Below are 16,479 nucleotides of genomic sequence, written 5' to 3'. Positions count from 1 at the left end.
CTGTCTGCTCTCCGAGGCCTGTGCGCCCTATACATGGAGAACGCTCAGCCTTAGCCACCATAGACACTGCACATGCCAGAGAATGGGGACAGAACGAGAGAGTGCTAAGGAGATCACCAGGCCAGAAGCGGAGGGGAAAATGTAATACCATATTTGCGCTGGCTACAGAGACAAAACAACAACAACAACAACAACAGGCGTCACCGTCCACTTACAGCAGGCTATATCTCTCTCTCGCATCTCTCTTCAGGCTCTGTCATACAACCCATACACCTGCTCGCTGATCCACAGAGCTCTGCTTTTAAGACCTCCTTCACTTCAAAACATGTTTGTTGAGAGAAGAATCAGAAAGAACAGGGAGGGTTAAGGTAGAAGGTGACCTCGCTGCTCAGAACGTTAACAGGGTTATGCCTGCCTGAAGCCCAGTTACCTGAGGTCACATGAACGTATGAATACCGCCTCCAGCTGCTGCCTGCCACACACACACACACACACACACACACACACACACACACACGCCTCCAAGAGAACAACACTAGCCTGGTGGTGAATCAAGGCTCCTTCAAGATATAAATACGAAATAGCCCTGAGTTCACGTAATGCGGACGACTGTGTGGATTCTGTTGTTCGTTGTCAGAGAATGCAGCACCAAAGCCTGTGGGACATCAGAGAGGACACATGGACCAAAGAGAAGACTCCGGTATAGGATGTCCTGTAAAACGATATTCAGCCATTGTGGATGATACAATTGCAGCTCAAAGGCAACTCAAATCAACACAGTCCTTCTGAAAGCTCCTCCAGTATACACACACACACACAGCTATGGATCAAGAAGTCTTGGAGCATAGGACAAATAAGAATGGTATCAAATGCAAGTCCTCACCCAGCTTCCCTTTAGCTCCTCGTAGCAGAAGGCACAGAGCCACATGGCTGCATATAGTGTTGCTAATTAGTCAGGGCATAAGAATGAACGTGTGGAAGAGAGTAACCTGAGCTCCCCCTCTCTCTCTCTCTCACACACACACACACACACACACACACACACACACACACATCCAAAAAACTGACCAAAGACAAGTGAGACTAATCAATAAATGTTCTTCAGTTGCAGTAAGCACTCTATGCAAATAGTGATACCCGGATTACAATAATTCATAGTCTTTCCTATACAATGACCTTCTGCCAAGGGCATTACACAAATATGCACATCTCTCTCTCTCGCTCCCAGCTTGCCCCCTTCTAATTGTATGACTGTGGTAAAATCACATTCTCTGCGCATTACACAGTTCTCTGTGTGGGTGTGAGAGAGAGAGATGGACGAAGGGAGGGAGACTGGAGACCCACCGGGCCAAGGTCCATCGTCAGCCTCATTCTTCCATTTCCCCCATGACAGGAGGGATGTGCAGCCACCAGACCCAGCAGTCGGGTTACGCGCCGAAGACGAGCCGAGGTCGGACCCTCCAGGTGTCGTACGAGCAGACCGCCGTCGCTCCTGCCTCATTTGCAACACTCAGGGAGACGCACAACAGCCACTACTGCCCCGTCCCTTGAATCCAGTCCCCGCATGCTGATTAAGAATCATCAGCGTTACGACTACAGTCGATGCGGCGCCGTGAGGTGGAGACAGAAATCCTCTAGGCTCACTTCCTCCCGTTCTTCCTCCACTGCACACTCAATGGCTTGTGCAGCAAGCGCTCTCGGCGGCACCGTCATTAACCCTGTACTCTGTGAGGCCAGGCTACCAACAGGGGCTCACACCTCCCCCCATGCCTCTGACCCCACACTACCCAGCCCCCCCCCATAGCCAGGCCCTGGGAGAGCCCTGCGCCAATTCTCCTTCAGAGCCGTTGCGTCCGTTTGCACTCTTGTGTGCGTTCTCCCGCCACTCTCTCGGCTGGCCGAGAGGCTTAGACGGGCTCAAACCAGCAAACGGTAAACACGCGAGCCGATCCCTGGCTCTCGGCTGGGGAGGAAGTGGGAGGAAGTTGACGGAAGCCTGGGCCTCTTCACCAGAACCGGACAGGCCCACGACACGACGGAGCTCTAGGTTCACCCTTCACCTTTCCCCCCCAGGAGCTCGAATACACAACCAGTGTACACATTTGAATTTTGGTAAAGGACCGTCTTCGTGGAAGGTGTTATATTGTTATTGCAATACAAACAGGAGCTGTCGGCTGGAATTTTAAGTACGTCTCTTGCTGGACCTTGAAGTGGACTACTAGTGTATTCTTTAGTCAGATCTTAGCGCTGATGCACTCGGCATTTTACAGCAGGAGTGTGTGGGTGGACGTGTGTGTGTACATTTGTTTGCTTTATGTCCATGGTAGTAAAGCATTCTCTGTAAATGGTACCTAAACACTTTGAAGGCAAGTATTGTGTTCTACACTCATAAGAGACCGTAAAGCAGGACACATCAGTCTTCCACTAATCACCACATCAAAGGGGAAGCTCAATAGACAGGACCTCCGCAGTCCTGTGGCTTCATTCACTCCCTAACCCCCTGCAGACGCTCCCCGCTTGGATTCCCAGAGTGTTGGCAGCAGTTTGGAGGGCTCGCCCCCACCCCACCTCCCGCCCTTTCTCGGTCCACATCAGCAGTGGCACCGTCTCACCACCTTCAGGGTAAAATCAAAGATCCCCAAAGGTGAGAAGACAGCAGATGGATCTTATTTCCCGAGACGACTGAGGCCCCCCTTTCCGGTGGCTCTTCCCGTTGCGGACGTGGCCGCTCAGGAGAAGTGATTAACGGCAACGAGCTGCAGCGTCGCACGCTCGCCCCGCGCCGAGGTCGCCGACCAGTCGGAGCGGCAGCCCCGGTCTGCTCTCCTGCCGCGCTCGCATAGCAAACACGCGAGGCCTAATTACTATGGTTACTCTGGCAGCAGCAACACTGTGCAAGCCGTTGGATTTACAGAGACCTCAATTTGAAAGTTCAACTAAACAAGGCATGTTAAGGAAAAACATTTTTTAAAATGAATTCCCCCCCCCCCCCCCCCCCAAGTAGAACCAGCTAAATAAGATGAGATAGCAACCTCACTGAGGAACGCCTCGAGAATTTCAGGGAAAGGCAGCAACACAAGCAAGAAGCTAACGCGATCGCGCTATTCATGGCAGTTACGCAACCTGGTGGTGTCAGCAGCCACTTTAATCATTTCAGCAATCTGGATTTAATGGAGGTCTGTTAATGCCTTTCTCAAGGACATCCCCGTTCTATAGGCTGAGGAAACAGCAGTGGCCGGCTTACTGGCGGAGGTCGTATCCTTATTCCGGAAAGCCGGTCCTGACCAGCAGAGTGCCCGAAGTGTTCCGTCGTCGAGTGCTGCTCGTACCTGCTTCGACTGCTTCTGCTCGGACTCGCTGGAGGAGTGGTGGAGCCCGCATGCGATTAACCCCCAGACAGGCAGACGTGTGGGCAGGCAGGCAGACAGGCAGGCCGGGTTGGCAGACAGGCAGGTGGATGCGTCAGCAGCCTTGCCTGAGAGGTGCTGCCTGAGCTCCAGCCGCCTGCACTCTGTAAATGAGCTCCAGGCTGGAACTCTCGCCCATCTCAATATCCACTAGAGTCACTGCAGCACACGGGTCCAGCCAAGCCAGCGCCCTTGTCGTGAACATCTGCAGCAGAAAGCTTCTGGTCTTCTTCCTCCTGCTCATCACCTCTGCTACAGTCTCCATCTTCACCTTGCTCTTCTGCATCAACTCATCATCAACAGCAGCATAAACAACAATCACCATCAGCTGCTACAGGTTTATCATCATCAAGACCATCACGGGAAAATTTGCGATGATCGCTTCCTTGTTACAATGTGTAAACAATGGCTGTCTTCACCTGCATGTGCACCCCCCCCAAAAAAAAAACCCAAAAAAACAAACAACAACAAAAAAACAACAGTCCATCACTGCAAGCCAACTGATGCCTTGCCATCAACTCCTTCCTAACTCAACAATGACTTCCTTGATTGAACCATTTCCCAACACCCAGAAGCTCCGGCACCGTAGCCGAGCAACAGGGACCACAACAAAGCCAAAGAGACAGAGTGCTGCTAATCACTCAGCGGCGCTCGCCTGGGCTCATCACGTTTGTTGGTCTTCCTTTCATTATGTGCCCCTCGACCGAAAAAATCCCTCAAAAGAGATTTCAGATTTGGCTTTGAGGGAGGAGAGGAAATGAGAGGAGTGCTGGAAAATGTGGAGTGAATAATTCCAACAAAGAGACCCTGACTGAGAACAGCCTCCTCCCCTTCCCCTCAAATGAGCAGGATTATTGTGAGGGATCCACCTCTCCGGACCATAGTTACACCATTCGGAAAAGTACCGGGGGGGGTGGAGCAGAGATGTTTCTCTCTCCCTCACACACACACACACACACACCTTGCACATTAATACTACACGTTTCATATCTCCAGGGAAACAAAGCTGATGGTAACACACCCAAGCCCTTTACAAGGCCAACAAAGCCCCAGGAGGAGCTCCTAACAGAGGACACTGCCGTGGCCAAGCCCTATTAAACCCACTGGACTCACCCAATCGGCTGCAAGGAAGACTCAGGACTCCACAATCCCATGGATAACACAGCCTGTGGTAGCAGAGGGTCATGAGCCCACCAGACCAGCAGTAGGGGCCAAGGGGGTGCCTGTAGAGAAACCACTGCTCTCAGATCAGTTTCCTGCTTTCTCTCGTAAAGGTCACGGATGGTATTCGGGTAAGAGACGCTGATCCTGAGCTAGCGGCAGACCTTGCTCGCCTGTTTTGCTGCTGGGCCAGAGAGCACAATGGGCTGACCGGGAATTCAGAGCACTGGGTGTGTGTGGGAAAAAAAAAGAAGCTCGCTTGCATTTTACCCCACTCGACGCAGCACAAGCGTGGTCCGTCAGCGAGCGCTCCAGAGCGCCGCCTCACCCGACCACCAGCTGAACATCCAAGGCACGTCACTTTAGCGGACGGCACAAGTGCGGCAGGCAAAGTAAAATACCCTTTAATCTAACGGACTGCACTAGGAAATCAACTGGCTAACGCGCAAGGCCTCACCGTTCACAACACCGAGAGCCAGAACCGCGGTTGGAAGAAAGGACCCGTCTCCTCGATGGACGACACGAGGGTGACATGGGGGAAACTTGAAGTGAACGAGACGCCATCTCTGCTCTCCATTCCGTCTGGAGACACAGCGCAACCGCAGCCGATGCGGTTTACAGCATTACATTTAAACATCTTACGGCGGCGCACGGCGTTCCACTAAACGCAAGGCAAACTAAGACCATACCCACTGATATAAGGAATATAACCAACTAGTGTTATTCTAGAGACCAACTAGTGTTATTCTGAGACCAACTAGTGTTATTCTGAACTAATAAACCAGAATTAACCGCTTAAGAAGAGTAAATTAATTGAATTCAGTTAATCTAATGAATCACATGCTATGAATAGAGAAATCAGTAAGCTTGGAATAGTGGCTCCGTAATGCTGCTCTCTCTTTAATGTGATAAAATGAAGCTGTATACCAAATTAGAGCAGAGCTCAGGTGAATCGGTCTACAATACACTATATTTGGGTAAAACATGGACTATTACATTCATCAATTTAAATTCCCCCCCCTGATGTCATGGGATTTAGTCACCACAGACTCAAAAGTGGAGCATGTAAGAGCAGAATACATTTATTCTGGTTTGGTGACTAATGAGAGGTGGAAGTAGCCTTTAGTTCAGACAGGGGAACTGTAAACTCCGAGTTGGACCACAAATGCACTCCGAGAGATTGTTGATTGGTTTGGAATAAAACACTCCCCCCCCCCCCTTATTAAACTGGAATTCTTGGTATAAACAACCTGGTGAGTCTCTTTAAATGAACAAATACAAATGATTTGGTTAAGTATCAAAAGTTGTTAACTTTAATTGGTTAATTTTATGCGTTTAGGGGTTACGCTGTATGTCCCTGATGCAATTAATGCCTGGAGCTGACCTCAAGAAATATGAAAAATTACATCACATCTGTGTACTACCAACGTTCACATCACTGCTAGTATGTTTATAGTACTCTGCCAATGAATCCCACAAATTAGTTTTACTTTAAGTTTCAAAGATTATGATCTAGTAACATGTCACACAGCTACATAAATGTAGTCTTAAGAACACACAGCCCTGGAGAATGTATACTTAGAAAAGCTAATACATTGGAAAGATATTAAAGGATTACTCTGTTTAGCTCCATTTCCAATATGAACATCAAACAAAAGAATATCCTCCTCTTTGTCATTTAATTTTTAGAGGACCATCTTACATGAACAGAACTTGCTACAACCAAACCCTTAATGGCTCACTATAATCCACAGTCATTTTGATAATGGCCTCTTTAATAGGAGGCCTGAGATCAGACAAGTCAATGGACTCTGCATGTAGAAAGCTTGATTTTAATTACTACCACGATATGAGAATACATAGGGGGGATTTACAATAAGAGGTAAGCTGATATCACTTAAAGTAATTACACATCATGTTGCTTTATAGCAGATTTCGCAAGACTCTGCACCGACTGTGTTTACATGATTTCTTACTGTGGTAGGAGACGGATCACAAAGGCAGGACTGTGCTGTGAAAACAACTCCAAAACAAGCAAACTAAAAGAAAAATGCCAACAATGAGCACAACACTGGTAAGATAGTCATTTTAAGACGTGAAACACTGTGATTCATCTCCTGACCAGAAACCAAGGTAAACATGGTTCCAACACCATGGTGTTAAGATCCTTAGAGCTCTAGACCAGCCGCTCTATTTTACAGCAAGATCATTTGATGTTTGACCTTGGCCTTTTCCACGGAGGACCTCGCGGCCGCCCGCGTCGCCGGAGTGCGACAGAGGAATGGCGGCCCTCCCCCCGGCCGCACCAGCCGAAACCACGCAGCTCTGAACCGGATCGCGGGCGCCGTTGCCTCTCCTTGCCTTGGCGGCGCAGCGACCAGAAACAAACCGCGTCCGCCTCGCCGCTCTCTGCTCGGGCCCGATGTGACCGGAGTCGTCGGTTCTTTGTTTGCATCTATCAGAAGCCAAAGAGTCATATCCCAGCCCGTGACACTTGCTGTGCAGAGAGCTAATTATAGCCATGCTTATGGAAGCGAGAGAAGACAGAAAGCAGGTGCTTGCAAAAGTTGCAAGACTTTCGGTGAGGGAGCCCAAGAGCAACACTGAGTGATCACACACAGCCCGTCAACAGACATGACAAACCACTGAGCCTTCTGCCTGTAAGTCCTATAAAGTGGCTTCTCCCATTTTGGCTGTGTCAAAACCTGCACTGGCCACTTTGCCACTCTCTGTTTATAATTAAAACATACGTTTTGAGCAGTGCATCTCCCGCTCTGTGCCGCGAATGTCATGCTACACTGCTGGGTACTGTTCCAGTGCATTTCAGGAGAGGAACTTTTTTTTTTTTGGGGGGGTTACAGCATGTTGTGATGTACTAAAATTATTCCACCAACCAGCCAAAGGCAGAGACCAATACAAAGAAACCTCTTGCCATCTCAGTCTTTCCTTAATTCAATTGCAAATGAATTGACCTGTAACAGAATAAGGTGGACACACAATCCATAGTAAAACCACGTCTTTCCTGACACAAGCTTTTCAGGGAAAACGACAGCCGCATTCCCAGATCACAGACTTGACCCCGTATAACTACCAGGAGGTGCAGCGCACAGCAGTACTGAACATCCGTCTCTTCCTGTCATACTGCAGCTCTTGCTTCCTGCTCACAGCCACACCATGGAAACTGTGCGTGTGTGTGTGCGCGCGCACACCTACACACAGGGTAGGACTAAAACCTGAGGCATGTCTGTAGTACACTTGGGTCAAGCAGACAGAACACTGTGGAGTGCACTGTAAAGCATGTCAATTTCCATGAGCTCTAAATACATTACAAAACGGTCAAACAGGTCTGATGTGCACATTATCTATAAGCAGACACCATTAACGGGTATACTGTAATCTTAACTTTGGCAAAATCTGCTGCATGCACGATTAATAAAATATTATCACTTTAGTTTGAGCAGGAGCTGCTGATCTTGGAGGTCTCCCCGAAGGACTAAACCAACAAACAGAAGCAAAAACAGCGTTCGTTTCGAAAACGATTCAACACCACGCACAACTGGGCGAGTTGCAGTCGTGTGTTACTTTTCCAAGCAGTTGAGGGAGCTGTGCCTGCGAAGTCAAGTCCAAAGGGGTGTGGTTCAGCGCCACACACGAAGCAGCACATGGCCTTACGAGCCCTGGGGATCGTAAGAGGACAGCTCGACGTTTGATTTCGTTATTCAGATTACTTTATCTGCCCCTGTATCACCAGTGGCCGGTAGTTGTAATCGACAAGACGTTAATGTGGGCACATCTGCATGACCCGACCACGAATCCTCTCCTTTTGAAAGCAAGATATTCCGAGTGCAAATCTGCCGGGATTAGGATGGAGTTGCAGAGGGAAAGCCCGTTTTCATCTCCGTTACGGAGTAAGGGGGCTTGATCTTTGCACATCAAAATAATCATCAAGACGAGTCCCCCTCATCCTAGAATAAAGCAAAGCTTGAGATCCTTGAGTGCGCGCTTTTAAACTCGGCAGCGGATCATCGCAAACTGATGGCTACACCCGAAACACGTAGAAACGAGCTCATGTTCCGAAAGGACATCTTAACATTTGCGACATTATCGGAAAACCCTGTGCCACCGGGACGCTACGAATGGCTGGGTACAGCCGCCCAAATCTTTAGGAACATCGCGTCCAGCGACAGTTTTGAGTTTAATAACCATGTACTGCACACGCGGGGCTCAGACACGCAGCGATGGGCACTGGTGGGAGATCGGACATGCCAGTGAAATATGGCGGCGTCAAATATCGCCCTTTAGCGATGACCCCACCGCCTGTGGAAAACGCTACCGACATCCAGGTCGTTTGATAGGAGCTCATAACGACGGATCTCACGGACACGGGCGTTAGGATGGCGGAATAACCGAGCCCGACGTTTCGGGCACAGGATGCGACGGCGTCTTCGCAGTTCTCGACATCGGCGTTGTTTGTGGGGCAGTTGAGCGGCTGCCTGATCCTTTTACGCACATGTGGGATTAGCGGCGATGTGCAGTTGCCTACGCCGGGGTGAGTGTCACCCACTCCGCGGAGGGCAGCCCTGATGGACCGAGTAAACCGGGGAGCAAACGAGGATCAACAGGCAAAGTCTCCCAAACCAAAAATGGCCACTCGGCGAGCATGCATGCAAAATAAAGTTGCACGGTGTGTGTTTTTGCACACCTTCATTTTTAGCGTGCGCCCCGCCGCTGCATTCAGAAACACGCTCGGCGAGCCCAGACGCCCATTCATTCTCTACCATCACTCACGCGGGCGACACTCATAACGCGTCTGCTTTCATCGAGCTAGCAAGGTTCATCATATGTAACAACGCGAGACATTACCGCCCCCCCCCCGCCGCCTCACCTCCCAAACCCACCCCCAGCAAACCGCAAATTCCTACCTGAAATCCAGCACTCCCGTGCAGGAGAGATGAGTGGATGTAAAGGCAAGCAAGCCCGTGTCCTGCCTCTGCGCGCTCAGGCTCCGCCCTGGTTATTAGGGTCCCCCACTCAGGCGATGCGTGCAAATCAACTATTAATGCAAGAGGCAGTCCAGGATGTCCAGGTTGCAGCATCGTAGCACTACGCCCTTATCGCGTTTGGTGTGTGTATCGGGAACATTTCATGAAGGCAGGCTTTGGCGTGGGGAGAAAAAAAAAGAAACGACTGTTGGAGGTTTATTTATGGGACTACAGGCTTAAGTATACGGTCTCATTTACCACGTGACAACAAAAGAGACCAGTAGTCAGTGAGAACTGATGCTTCCATAAACCAGTGCTAATGACCTTACTGCACAGCCTGATGAGGACACACAAAAACGCCGCATGCAGGTGAACTGTATTCTAGCAGACACCAAAAAAAAACAAAACAAACAAAACCAAACCCAACCCATTTCAGTAGCAGCTGTGTATTCGTATTGAAAAATCATTTTACTTTTGGTATAAACACTCCATGTATGTTTTGAAGGATTTTTGGGAGCAAAGTTGCTTTCCCCGTGGCCACCTCTCTGGCCAAACAACACATGTCCACTATGAGCCATGCTTTGTTAGATGAAGGAAAGTGCGTTGACCTCTCGGTCCCAAGGTACACCAGAGGAGAACAGAAAAGACTAAACTGTGCAAGTCATGCCCTGGTGGGTCAGCAGGATGAAAGGAAGAAGCATTCTTTAATTTCGTCATGAATCCTTGCAGGTGGGAGGGAGATATTCTGTTGGCTACTGGTACGGGGGGGTGTACTGATGTGGTCAGTACTGTGTGGTGTAGTGCACTTAGTACAGCCTGCAAAGAGAAGGCAAAAACAAAAACAAAAAAAACAACCTTTTTTTTTTTTTTACATGACCCAAACTACTTTCTCAATCCCCATTCCTTTTATTTCCACAAGTACAAAAGGATATGCCACAGATAGTTACTTTCTTAGTAGCAAACAAAGCCTCATTTCTGAAGGGAGAAAGAAAAGTTTAGACAGGGATGTAGAGGACGCTAAAACAAACACAGCTTGTCTGCTCAAAATTGAATACTAAGAGCATGTTATTATCTTCCAAATACCAAAGTACTGAAATGTGACTCCCACGAGCTCGGGATGTCTAACCTATTGCTTCTGTGTTCTGCATCTCGTGTCCCGGCTGCATAAACCGCATCTGACTTACGCCTGTCCCCTTCACCTTCTGAACTAAAGGCCTTCACGTCCCATACGCGTCGTAATAGCGCCCTCTACTGTGCAACGTGAAAATTGCCGCGCAAAACCCAATCGAGTTTACTCGCAGTTAATTAACAAGTTGGCAGCAAACTAGTCCTCCTAAAACCGACTGACTTTTCCCTCTTTTAATTGGCTTGGGGGCCGACAGTCAGGGCACATATAGAGGTGACCCAGAAACACATGAGCTTAATTAGAAAGCCGCCCGTGATGATGATTAAGACCAGCTGCTGTTCATTCAGACAAGGGTCACCTTGGTTACACAAGAAAAGAGGATTTTTTATTTATTTATTTATTTATTTATTTATTTATTTTTTTGCACGAACGTGGGGGTTGAATAGGAAAACAGACAGACGTGGTCATCTTGACAAATCATTACCAGATGATGCATCCCAGCTCTATTTATAACGTCTGCTAGACATGGGCAATACACTTTTTTATTGTCTTCAGATTTTTTTGTGTCTTCAGATTTAAATGATGCTATGATTCTACACATACCAGTTTACATTAAAAAGAACTCCATATTTATAGCGATAAAACAAGACATCTGGTATAATTCAGTGCCAATCTATTTATACACTCCCTACCTATTTTATTAGATACACCTACACTTGATCCTACACATCTATAAATGTTACAAACTGTACTATATGATTATGTGTACAATTACAGACTAGAGCTCATCTGTTGCGGTTTATCAGCCACCCACTACCGGGTTACTGACTCCATTGCCATGGCTAAGTCGAGAGTAGGTGATCTCCCTTCTAGGTGGGGAGTTGTGTGTCACTCTATTCCAGGCATTTTCATTAATAAATGTTTGCGGGTGGTGGTGGTGGGGTGTATAACACATTATTACCTTAAGACTGCGCCATGATACGGAAAGTGTGATACCTCCTGATCTTTGCCCAGCGAAAAAAGAGTGGCACCCTCTATTTTGCAGGTAAATGATCCTTTGGCCTGTTAAGGCGTGCTGTCTCCTCATAAAACGCCGTAAAAGTCTCGAATGAGAGCAACATTTCTAAGAACACGTGCACAAGGCATAATCTTCCCACTTTCGCCATTACTCTCGCCAACCAGACCATCTGTCTAATGATGTGGTTTCCCAGGGCTACTGAGATACAACACTTGAACTCTGATCCATAAACCCAGGGATAGAAGTGAGTCATTGCCATTGATAAAAGGACAAGGATAAACGCAGACTGAAGCATTAGTCCCAAGTACACCTTCTATAAAAGCATTACAAACTGTAGGTGGAAATATTTTATAGAAAAGTTTATTTAGACCCATGTTCCATTTAATAACAGTTGTCTCTTAAACATGCTTTAGATTGTTCTTATATATATATATATATATATATATATATATATATATATATATATATATATATATATGAATGAAACCCAGTACAGATGAACAATGTTTCTTGCTACCACAAGAGGGTACCTGAGCGATGCATTAACGTGTTCATGTTGTTCTAGATTGTGTGTGCTTTCTGAGCATGTGCTCGGAATGTTCCCCATGTCCTGGTGAATCGATGGAGATTTTGTTACCTTATCACTGCTCTTCCTGACTGTGAATTCTTTTTCAAAATATCTTATGTAACACATTTGGAATGTCACTTGCCGATGACCGAGCTGTTCCACTAATGGGCTGCACTCTGTATCACTAGCTGTTATCTGCCAACAAATAAAGTGATTTAAATCACCTTGTCTTTGCTGTCTTGGGACTCCAGGACTTAAACTTGGGCTTGTACACATTTAAAAAAAAAAATCTAAATCTGTAGATAAACAATAAGACTTTATGTCTTACATGACTTATTATGTATTATAATAAGTACTTGATGGACTGCAATTTGTCAGTTGTGCTTGCCTTATGGTGAATCTATAAGTGCTTTTGGATCAAGAGTTAAGCGCTTTAGGTTTTGTATTCCTGTAGTGTAGGTTTAAGACAGGTTGCTTTGTACCTAATAGTCAGTACCCAATAGATCTGGCCACTTTAGTGAAAGTCCAGCATATGACACAGGCCAGTAAACTATGATCCAACTATAATCTATTAGGTGCGTGATCACAACGTACATGTGGTATTGCCTCTGTTCCTTCTCAAGAACTGCAAGTTTCACATGTGGCCACATCTATAGACTGGGTCATCTGCGTAGACGGATTTGTTTCAGTTTATCGCAACTTTCTTATCACACCGATCTTTACTTTTCCACTCTTGGGGCTCAGATTATACCGTTATGATCTCGTGTGTTCCTATGGGAACTGTAGCCAGTGTGGGAGGGAAAATTCTGGCAGCGCTTGCAGACTGGATCTGGAGCAGCCTTTGACTCCTCCTACCCTGCTGATGTATAAGTAGCCAGGAGCTCTTTTCATCCGCCACAGAAACGCCAGTCTGAGAGCAGGGAGCTGGAGACCACTAGCGAGAGAGCCTGTCGTCCTGAAGACCAACCCTTCTCACATGCAGCGTTCTGAACGAGCGTACTGAAGCCACAGGTGCACGCAGCAGAAAGGTAGGAAGCTTGCGAAAAAAATGTAGATCCTCCATTCACATAGCTAATCGGATTAGTTTCTGCGCAGTTAGGAATATTTGTACTGACTTCATGTAAGGAATCTATGTAGAAACTCAGAAATTCAGAACTGCCCATTTGAATGTAAGCACTAAGTGACTATTCCCAAAAATGTTTGATTTTTGCAGAGATTGATCCCATGTGGCTGGTTGAAAAGATCTGCGTGTCAAGCGAGAGAACCAACCAGCTTCTTCCTGTAATGGAATACAGCTTTAGAATTGGTGACATCATGTTCGGAGAAAAAAATCCAACCGATAAGGCCAAGAGGGTGACCCTGTGTCCCAATATCATCACTCCGGACAACATCCCTGAATTCTGCATTCCACCCAAGATCTCAGCCGCAGGGGAAGGGAAGTCAGCTCCCTGGGCCAGGCTTTCGCTGGATGGAAGGGGCAGTCCACAGAAAGAAGTGCCCCCACGAGAGCCAACCATCACCCACATCATCCAGGTGGAGAGCGTGGACGACGGGCCATACGACAACCTCTGCAGCGACGAGGAGACCACCAATGCGGACCCCCATAGCCAGGCAGCGCTCTCTCTGCCTCACCTGGCCAAAACGCAGACCTGCTATGGCTTTTGCACGCTGCTGGAGAGCCCCCACACCAGAAGGAAGGAGTCCCTCTTCCACAGCGACCCCAGCTCCTGCGGATTTCCCTTGGTTCTGCCCAGGAGCAGGTCCAACACGTGCTCCAGATCGCCCACAGCTGCTATGTCCCCAGCCTCCCCCTCCTCCTTCAGTCTGAACAACTTAACCTCCAGACTCTCCCCCAGGAGCTTCAGCCTGCACAGGCAGGGCACGCTGGACAGTGACACCACCTCCTCGGCCGAGTCCTCCCCTTTCAGCTCACCTCTGCTGGCGAGGTCACTGCCCAGGCCGTCCCTGTTCAAAACGCTCAGCCACGAGAAACTGCTGCACCGCAGCGTCTGCAAGGCTGCCGTCTCCAGGAACGACTCCCTGTCCACAGACGAGGGCAGCTCCACGGACAACAGCCCGAACGTCATGAGGAAGTCATCGGAGGCCCTCGTCGAGCCCTTCTCCGGCACCTTTGGCCTGGTGCCCCCTGCAGTCTTTCCCATGGACCTAATCCTGCACAGGGAGCGGGTGATGAAGGAGAGCCTGGTGCCCTTGGGCAGGAATGGGACTCTGCGGCTCTCCGCGGAATACTGCCCGGAGAACCAGCGGCTCCGCGTGCGCCTCATCAGTGCCGAGGGCCTCTACTCCCTGGCTGTGGATCCCAAGAGCATCAACTGCAGCGTAAGCCTCTCGCTTCTGCCCGGGAAAGTCCAGAAACAGCGCAGCACGGTCATTAGGAAGAGTCGAAATCCCATCTTCAACGAAGACTTCTTCTTTGACGGCATATCCGAGGAAGAGCTCGGCCAGTGGTCTCTGCGGTTTAAAGTCGTCAACAAAATGTCCACCATGAAGAGGGACTATATTCTTGGCAGTTGTGATCTTCCTCTAACTAGCATTGTTACCTTATAAAAATTTACTTGCTATTTCTATTTATTTGATTTGTTTAACATTAATTATTTATTTACATTTTTTATTATTCCAAAAATATATATTTCTAATAAAAGATGAAAAAAATCCTTGTCATTTATTTAGCATGAATGGGAAAGAGTCTCTCTGAAACTCATGATTTATTCACAGCAACAGATCCAAGGACTATTAATAGACATACTGCTACCTTAAAAGTCATTTAATGGGCTCCATTATTCCTGTCTCTGAAAGAAAAGGCCCTTGATGTGCCTCACTTCCTAATCTGGGTCTAATCCTTTAGTTAATCAGCATAAATCTCAAGGTGAGATGGAGCATACACTAGTGACAAAGCCTAAATAAAGAAATGTGTACGGACTCCCGTAACGACTCACTCACCTCTGCAAATGTCTCCGTTCAGTGCTCACACCGAGCAGTTGTCAGAGCAACAGGACATGGTGTCTTACTGGGGGCTTCGTAGAAGGACCACCCTTCTGTGGGATTCTAACAGTTAACTTCATAGTATGAGTCAAAGTCCCTACAACCATCCTCAAACTTCAAAAGTTTGGTGTGGACAGAGAATTGGTCAGAGATGCATAATTTATTCAGAGCTGAATGACATAGTTTAAAGATGAAATTATTATTTTATTTTATGTTTTTGAATATTTTAAAAACCTTTTTCTATAAATATATGAAGTTATATGAGAAAAACAATAGGCTCATCTTTAATCATTGTTTAATCTTGTATAACCTTAAATTTTTATAAAAATGGCCCAAAAGAAATAGCAAACCGATAATTATTATAACAAATTATTATTATAATGAGAATTATATAACAGAGTACAAAATTGTGCTTGGCATAGCCAATGCAAATTGATTTATGTACACACTATAATACACAATGGATTGAGTATGCCCCCAAAATTTGGATTAAAATAATTTATAAATACACTATCTTGAAGAATCGATTCATCCATCCTAACAATGATTGTGTGAGACTCGATGTCTGTATTTTACAGAGACCTTATAGACACTGAAGGGGATATGGTATTCCTCACTGAGATGACTGAGAAAGATGCACCTTCTCTGATTTCCTCTAAGCCTGTTGTTTCCTGATGACCTTTGCGGGGATTAAAAATACCTGGGGTAACGTGAAACCTCGGCAGACCGTTCTCATTAAAGCAGTCGGAGGATTTCCAGACAGGTCTTGGGTTTGGAGGCTCCTCCGTAAGACTAGTGTGATGTCTCGCGTGTGATGTCACCTCTTCACGCCAGTCCAGGCGGCTGATGTTTTCATCTTAAGTACTATTTGAATAAAAATGGCGAGACCGATCATGTACGCAGCGTAAAGAGCAATGTCTACCGTGTCCTGCTGGAGAATGGGAAAGCCTCATTAAACCACTTGATAAGGTCTTCTTACATATCATTCAGACCGACTGTGGCAGGCTGGGATCAACCGCCTGTCCTGGACTATAACGATGGCCATGGTCAGCCATTCGTGCATTTACGCATACCTTTTGGTCATTCATAACGTAACGGATGGCGACATGCGCACGGGTGCGCTGATCACATAACTCTGAAGAGCACGTGGGTTAGCCACGTGCAACCAACCCTGGGTCATACATTTATGCATCATGATGATGATGTACAGCAGG

The 16,479-nt window shown here is 47.3% G+C and overlaps 2 protein-coding genes across 4 annotated transcripts in view; one reads left to right on the top strand and one right to left on the bottom strand.

The window, feature by feature from the left end:
* tln2b (talin 2b) overlaps positions 1–10,074 on the bottom strand; it is a 77,632-nt gene extending 67,558 nt beyond the window's left edge. The window contains exon 1 of one of the 3 annotated variants that reach the window (XM_035522466.1): positions 9,491–10,074. The gene's annotated coding sequence lies outside the window, so the exon portion shown is untranslated. Of the gene's footprint in view, positions 1–3,329; positions 3,354–9,490 lie in introns of those variants that run through there. The other 2 variants (XM_035522455.1, XM_035522465.1) reach the window with 2 other exon arrangements.
* A 3,090-nt stretch (positions 10,075–13,164) lies between these two features.
* On the top strand, positions 13,165–14,928 carry c2cd4a (C2 calcium dependent domain containing 4A). The gene is made up of 2 exons (XM_027017114.2): positions 13,165–13,290; positions 13,476–14,928. The coding sequence occupies exon 2, from the start codon at positions 13,487–13,489 to the stop codon at positions 14,828–14,830; it is 1,344 nt and encodes a 447-aa protein (XP_026872915.2). The 5' UTR covers positions 13,165–13,290; positions 13,476–13,486; the 3' UTR covers positions 14,831–14,928.
* The last annotated feature ends 1,551 nt before the right edge of the window (positions 14,929–16,479 follow it).

This window comes from Electrophorus electricus, chromosome 2 (genome assembly GCF_013358815.1).
Source record: "Electrophorus electricus isolate fEleEle1 chromosome 2, fEleEle1.pri, whole genome shotgun sequence".
Classification (NCBI taxonomy): domain Eukaryota; kingdom Metazoa; phylum Chordata; class Actinopteri; order Gymnotiformes; family Gymnotidae; genus Electrophorus; species Electrophorus electricus.
The sequence above is the reverse complement of the archived record's forward strand: the minus strand, read 5'-3'. Positions and strand labels throughout refer to the sequence as shown.